This window comes from Arachis ipaensis, chromosome B5 (genome assembly GCF_059453495.1).
Source record: "Arachis ipaensis isolate K30076 ecotype BB chromosome B5, ASM5945349v1, whole genome shotgun sequence".
Taxonomy (NCBI): Eukaryota; Viridiplantae; Streptophyta; class Magnoliopsida; order Fabales; family Fabaceae; genus Arachis; species Arachis ipaensis.
Genome location: NC_142440.1, coordinates 159608158 through 159616237, shown reverse-complemented (window position 1 = coordinate 159616237; position 8080 = coordinate 159608158). Strand labels below are relative to the sequence as shown.

The following is an 8080-nucleotide window of genomic DNA, read 5'->3' as shown; positions in this document are numbered from 1 at the left end:
AGCAATTGGACCAATTCAGATTCTTATTCCTTTATGCCTTAGTAATAATAATTAGGTTAGTTGTTGCCATATATCTATTAATTTATTGTATACACAAACTACTCAAACACTGTCACTCTCTTAATAATAAATGAAGAAATTAAAATAACGAATTTATATATTACAAGTCTTCTTAACCAATCGATTATTCATTGATTTCAATGCGTTTGGTTTTGATGGATTGGATCAGGGTTTGGTATGAGTGTATTATTGCTTAAAAGTGGACATGCTACCGACAGAATCGAAGTTTATACTGTAATTAACCGCTAATAATTTTTATTATTGATAATAATAATAATAATAATAATAATAATAATAATAATACGTTAATTATTTTGCAGTGATTTTTAATTGTGTTGGTTGTTACGTGCATGAATGTATTAATAGTAAAATTAAAAATAAAAAAAAAATTGTGGTAAATGTACTAGTAAAATATTAATTGTTGTTCATATCAAATTTAACTTATATATTTATGACATGGGTTCAGTTGAATAATTAACTATGGGGCCATGTTTGTGTGATCTTCAATCTTGAAATAGGTGATCCTGGTTATAAGAGTAGTGAAGCTTTCTTGGGGCACCATTATTAATAATGTTATCAAAGGTATACTATTAGTATTGTCACTTTCCGAAACAGACTCTTATTTATTTTTCTTCAAAATTATTAATTGGTAGACATTTTTTCTAGGTTTAATTACTCTGTTGGTCTCTATAGTTTTACGAAATTTTTAATTATGTTCCTATACTTTTTTTCTTTTTAATTGAGTCATTGCACCAATTTTTTCTTTTAATTGGGTCTGTACACTTTTTTTTCTTTTATTTAGGTCCCTGCACTAATTTTTTTCTTTTTGTTGGATCCTTATAAAATTAAGCCGATTACTACTAAGAGGGACTTAATTGAAAAAAAAAATTGGTTCAGAAACCCAATTAAAAGAAAAAAAGTATAGGGACCTAATTAAAAATTTCGCAAAACTATAGGGACTAACAAAGTAATTAAACCTTTTTTCTATTTCATCGTCATGATTTCTCTATTATTTTGTAAAATTATTAGAATTTAATATTGTTTCCATAAATTCAAAATTGACCAATGAGTCATTACTAGTGACCCCCCCCCCTCTATATATCTATTTAATGCACTCATTTGTTAATACACAAAAAGAAAATATTCCCCTCTAGTTAGCTAAGATATTATTATTATTATTATTATTATTATTATTATTATTATTATTATTATTATTATTATTATTACAAATAGTGTCCTATTTGTATTTGTTCCCTCTAGGAAGGACTTTGCCCAACATGTCCATTTCTGTTTTTTATATATTATTTTGTAATCATAATATGAAAAGTAAGAGATAGTAGTGAAGGTGATAAAGAAGCAAATTATTAAGGCTTGAATGGATACTTAATCAAATAATTGAAGAGTATGTGGGAATAATGGTAAGTAATTTTTTAGGGCAAGGTGGAGGGAATATCTGAATAGATCATATAATAATGAGCAAGTTTCTTTAATTTATTATCTTTAGTCAAGGCTTCAATAGGTTCATTTCCAAATCAATTCCAAATTTAGTCCTTTTTTTTATTTCTAATATGTTATTTTAGAATAAAAATTAAATGAATTAAACACTATAAGATTGAAGAAAATTATATATGATTATTATCCATATATAAATCATATCATATCATCTATATATATATTGACTGTTTGGAGTCTTTTAAGTGGTCACTTGATAAAATAATAATAATATTCCTAAAGTTAGTGAAATAGAAGATAAGCAAGCCATGATTGATTGTCCATGATTCAAATTCAAGGCCTCGTATATTAGGGGTGTACATTAAAAAATAAAAATGTGGTTAATTGGTTAAAAAATTATAATTATATTTTAGTTAATTAATTTAATAAAATAATTTTAAAATTATATTTATATTTTTTAAAATTAGTTAACTAAAATCAAATTTAAAAAATCGATTTTTAACTCGTTAACCAAAATTAAAACCAAATCTTAAAAAAGTTTAATTTTTTAGATTAAAAATTTAATTTAAAAAAATTTAAATTTTGATTTTTGATCTAAAAACCAGTATTTTATCCAAAAACCAATTTTAATTTTTCAAAAACTAATTTTTTATTCAAAAATCAATTTTTTTAAAGATTAATTTTTATTTTTATAATTGGTTAAAAATTAGTTTTTAAATTTTATAACCAGTTAATAACCAATTTTATCATATAAAATCAATTTAATTAATTAATTAAAATTAAATTTTTAGTTAATCAAAAAATATATTTAATTTTTAAATTAATCAAATTATGTAGAACCTATCATTTACACCCACGTTAATCTCAAAGTAATAATCAGAGTTTATATATATATATATATATATATATATATAACAAGAGCCTTAGCTTCTCCTATTAGGTTTATTTTGCTAAGATGCAATCAAATTAAACATAAGAAAAATTTTAAAATAGTTTCAAGTCTTAAATATTTGTGTAGTTAAGTGACTTAAGTCATCATCAATTATTACTTAAACCTTAATTATTATCCTTAATATAATAAGTAATAAAATTTATTTTTAGTAATGTTTTTTTAATTAAACAACACCAACAACAATTGTGTTGAGCAAAATATTCAATAATAATTTTTTTTTTCCTCATGCATGATGTCATCATCATTGAATAATCTAAATGTAATAATAGGTGCTTAGGAAAAATCATCTGACTCATTAGGATTTAAGAGATGAGGATAATGATTTTGACTTAATTTGTGGAGTAAATGTGCCACGTGTACAAAAGTATTAGACACGTGGATGGTGGGTCCCATGTCCAATAATTAACTGGTCCATTTATATATAGCAGTGGCTGACAGCTTCAGATTGAGGACTTGCCCCTCCTCTTTCGTCGGTGGGATCTTATAATAATTAATATTCATGATTTTATGGAATATTTATACACATTTAAGTCATGAATAAAAAGTTAAATAAATTAAATCAAAGAAAAGTGTCGTTGCATGCTACCACATTTTTGTTTTATTTCTCATTTTCTCATATCACAGAAAAAAAATGAAACTATATGTATATAAATATAAACTATTATATATATATATATATATATATATATATATATACATAAAATGTGATAAATAATTTGGACAAGTATCTTATAATATTTTTGCAAAAGATTAGAAAAATCTCCATTCAATTTTAAATAAACTACTTTAGCTAGGTATATATATATAGTCGCAGAGATATCAAAATTAGGGGTGAGCACGGTAGCGGGTACCCGATTACCCGTCCGAATTCGAACCGAACTAATTAAATTGGTTCTGAAACCAACGAGTAATCGGGTCCAATTCGAACCAAACTGATGACTTTTGTTAGTGATTGGTTCGAGTATCGATTTTGGGAGTGCGGAACCCGAACCAACCCGCGAACCCGATCATATATTAATTAAATAAAAAAATAAAAAAATATATATGACTTTTTCATTAGACAATGATTATTCATTATTAATATGTTTGGATTTTAATGAGTTTAGTTTTTAATGTATTTGGTGTTTAATATGTTTGGATTATTTCTATTGATATTACATGTTTATTGTACTTGTTGAATTTTTAAGATAAAAATTTGGTTTTTTTTTTATGAATTTCAAAGTTATCGGGTACCCAATTATCCGAACCGAACCAATCCGTTCTTAATCGGTTTGGTTTGGTTCGGGTACATGTAAAAAAACATACAAATTTAAACCAAATTGAACCAATTACATTTTGATCAATTCGGTTCTAATTTTAGTATTTTACCATAAACCCGAACCAAACCAACCCGTACTCACCCCTAATCAAAATAAATAAATTATCGTTAGCTAGCCAGCTAATTAATAAATAACAATCAATATAATAGATTATGATGATATATAGCTGCCATTACATACACTTTTAACTTAACCCCACTTGAAAAGAATTGAATACGATGAGTTAATTACTTCATAATGTGTGTCATTTTCGTTTTGCTGCTTGATGAAAATATTTACATGTAATGTAATGTAATCTTTCAATAAAGTCACAAAGAGTCTTTTAAGAATTAAATTTTAAAGTGATTTTTAAAATTATATTCAAAACTTAAATTATTCTCAAGATTAATAGTTATTTAATTATATCTTTAAATTTGTATTTTGGGATTCATAATAATTTTTTAGGCAGTTTTTATCAGCTAAATCCTATCGATAAACACATGTGACATCATTAACTAAGGTGTTTGGATTATCCAATGTGAAAGAAAAAAGTTTTATTTTGTGGCAATTTAGTCTCTAAATCATTTTAAAAAATCTTAATCTCTAAATTTAATAAAATTCAGTGACTTTGGTCTTTTCTCTTTTTTTTTTTTTGTATCCTGTTACGATCTGGGCCACAACAAAAAATTTATAGTGTGCAATAATGTAAATTTGTAAGTTACTTAGCTGAAAATGTTCTAGTTTATTATAAGAAGAGACGAAGAAGAATGAAGAAGAATTTATAGTGTGCAATAATGTAAACTTGTAAACTTTTTATGAAGATAGATATAAAATATAAAATTTTAATATAATTAATATTTAATTTAAAAATTTAAAATTTAATAAATTTTAAATATTTAAAATTTATAATAAAAAATAAGATGGAAAAAAGTTAAACACTAAATAAAAAATATTATATAATTAGCCATAAATAAATGATATGTTAATTATATTAAATAATATGATAATTATATTTAAATAAATTTTGTATTTGAGAATACAATATGAATCAATTGCACTACACTTTAAATCCAAGGAACAAAGTTCGCTAGCGGATTTAAAGTAAATAATGTAAGAGCATCTTAATAAATACATTATTGTACAATCATCATTCTTAATTAAAAGCTAATATATAGTTTTACAATGAAAATGAAGAAGAAAAAGGATAATTTTTTTTGTCATGACTGTTTTTTTTTGGGCCATTTTGGCATGTGTTTTTCAGTTCCTAAAAATGTAACACTGGCCCATGTAGTATGCCTTGGGCCGGAGAGGGGATTTCTGACTAATTTTCTTAGCCATAAAGATTCTTAATAAAATATTAAATTTAATTGTTCACCTAAAAGTATATATTAAGTTTAATTTACCAAAAAAATATTAAGTCTATTAGACTTGACAAAAATAATCTACATATCTAATTAAATATCTATTATAACAAACTTGAGTTATGATAGGGTAGTTACTGGTTAGTTCATTTAAGTGTTGAAAATTTATTAAAAATCATATATATATATATATATATATATATATTAAAATATAAAATATATTTTAAAATTAATTAAACAACTAGGGATTTGTATGGGCCGGATGAAACAGGGTTTGATGTGACTCAGATCCGATCTGAAATATATAACGGACCTATTTGTTAGATCCGAATCTGACTCTAGACCTGATGAAATCTATAAATTTTCGGACCACGATTATACCGGATAAAAACCGGGTGAAAACCGGACCGTTAACATTATATTACTTTGATACTTTCTTGTAAGCTAGTATGTGAAAATATCCAAATTTTCAAGACTCCAACCATTATTTGACATGATAAAATTTACTTAGAAAAATATAACAAGAACCAACTATTCTTTAAAATTAAAGTATAACCATAATCAATACTAATATTGTCTAATAACACAAAATATTTAAATCAATACAAATAACACAATATTATGCATTAGTCTAAAGTCTTATGCATTTTAAACATAAAACATTAACTTATAGTCTTATAATGACTAATAACACAAAATATTAAGGTTTACAATATTTAAATTCTACATAAGAATAACCATCATCCATCACTAATAACACAAAATATTAATTGTATATGATGACTGGGTCATCGGACTGAATTTGAGTGACCCGAAATATGGCTCGGATCTGATCCGAAATAATGACCGAGTCTATTTTTGAGACTCTTATTCGACTCTAAACCTGATAAAATCACATTAAATTAGCTCCTAAAATGTTCGAAAACGGACCAAATCTTCAGGTCAGACCGGACCATACACACCCCTATAAACAACGTATTTATATATAAATATGTACCGATTAATTTAATAACCGAATTTTTATACACATAGCATTATTTTTTACTTCATTTATATATATGTAGAGACATCAAAGTCAATAACTATACACATTATTATTTTTTATTAAAATTAGGAAATCTTAACACAAACACAGACATATTCACACCAAAAGAGAAGCCCACATAAAAAATGTCCCTAATCAACGAAATGTTTAAGGTATAGTTGCTAACTGAGGCTGCTATATATATAACCCTCTTTTATTTTTCTTTGATCTCTCATCACTTCTTCTTCTCTTATTATTTTCTTTAACCAAAGAGATGATGATGCTTCTTTCCATGAGTCTCCTCATACTCTTTCTTTGCCTCTTTCTTCTCATGGTGCTCATGAAAGGCAAATCCTCCCGCACCCACGGCAGCTGCCGCCGCTATCTCCTCCTCTATCTTGTGTTTGTGGGCATGCTCCGGATCTTTCTTTGCCTTATGCTTCTCATGCTACACATAGAAATTAATTGGTCAATATTTAAATTAAATATGTATTTTTTTAAAGTTAAGATTGAGACTCGACCTAACCTCTAAATAAGTATAAAAAAATTATGTGATTTGAACTATGATTAAATTAAATTAAATAATCTTGTTTTGATAATTTTTTAAAAATTTATTTTGATAATTAATTTCTGATAAACAATCATACATGTCAAAGAAGGAATTAAATTAAGATATAGAATATATAATATATGTTAACAAACTTCATATATGTGCGGTGATTAGCTAAATGAAAGGGAGGAGATAACAAATTATTAACCAACTAACTAACGTATTTTTATATATTTAAATTTTTTTTGTTATTATATACGTGTTATTTAATTTATTTCTAATATATATTTTATACTAACCACTGATTTTGGTGCGTACACTTTTTATAGTATTTTTTAATTTTTACATAAAAAAAAATTATACTTGACTATCTATTTGTAAGGTCACTAATTTTTCAGGATTTATAGAATAAAAAAAAATATATTTTAAACCAAATTTTTAAATAAAAAATTTGTTTGGAATAATTTGAGTAGTACTCACTGATAGATGATTTGTTATTAGCGACATGCATCACACTCACACTCACAGTGGTTAAAAACGATTGATTTTCATCATAATCAATATATATAATTACTTGAGATCAGAACATTTTACTGTGAAAACATGTCAAATATATTGAATAATAAACAAGATACTAATTTAATATTTTTGGAGCACCTAAATTTGAAATTTAATGAAAAATGAAATGTTACGATGAAATTAATAACAATGCTTTTTGAGATAAAATTATGGAATTAAAATAAAAGTTACCAAAGCATAAGCACCAGCAGCTATAGCTCCCATTTCACCAAGTTGTTCAAGGTGCTTGTGGTGCTTTTCTTCCTTTCTGTAATCATATCCGGCTCCGGCGGCATCCACTAGCTGTTCATCCTCCTTGTGGTGGTGGAAGAGGTGGTGGTGGTGGTGGTGTTCAGCCATAATATATATGTTATTGTTCTTAAGGGTCTTAATGATAACAAGATTCTATGTTTTATTGAGATGGTTTTTTATGTGGGAGATTAATTAAGCTATTTATATAAGTGTTAAGCAATTTATTAGGTCACGCGGTTTAATAATTCTCGTCAATGCATATTAATGTTCTATTAATAATAATGTGCATAAAGATCAAAAAGCAAAAAAATAATGTGCATATTAATTTTTTTTTTATTATGTGAGTCAAGACATTCTAATTATTAGTAAAGAAACTAATTAATAATAATGTCTTTTCTTAAGTAATAAGTTATGTACGAAAATCACATATTAAAGTAACATACAAAAAAGTCTTCTTATATAATAAATTAAATATCAATATAATGTGCTATACATGCATATATACCTCTTATACTATATTTTAATGGAAAATGTTATTTATACACCAAAATTGTCACTAAAATCAGTCACTAA

The 8080-nt window shown here is 25.4% G+C and overlaps 1 protein-coding gene across 1 annotated transcript; it reads right to left on the bottom strand.

The window, feature by feature from the left end:
* Positions 1 to 6198: 6198 nt before the first annotated feature.
* On the bottom strand, positions 6199 to 7714 carry LOC107644949 (abscisic stress-ripening protein 3-like). Its single transcript, XM_016348926.3, has 2 exons — positions 7448 to 7714; positions 6199 to 6595 (listed from the first exon to the last, which is right to left on the bottom strand). Exons 1-2 carry the CDS (start codon positions 7613 to 7615, stop codon positions 6410 to 6412), a joined length of 354 nt encoding a protein of 117 aa, XP_016204412.1. The 5' UTR covers positions 7616 to 7714; the 3' UTR covers positions 6199 to 6409.
* Between the last annotated feature and the right edge of the window lie 366 nt (positions 7715 to 8080).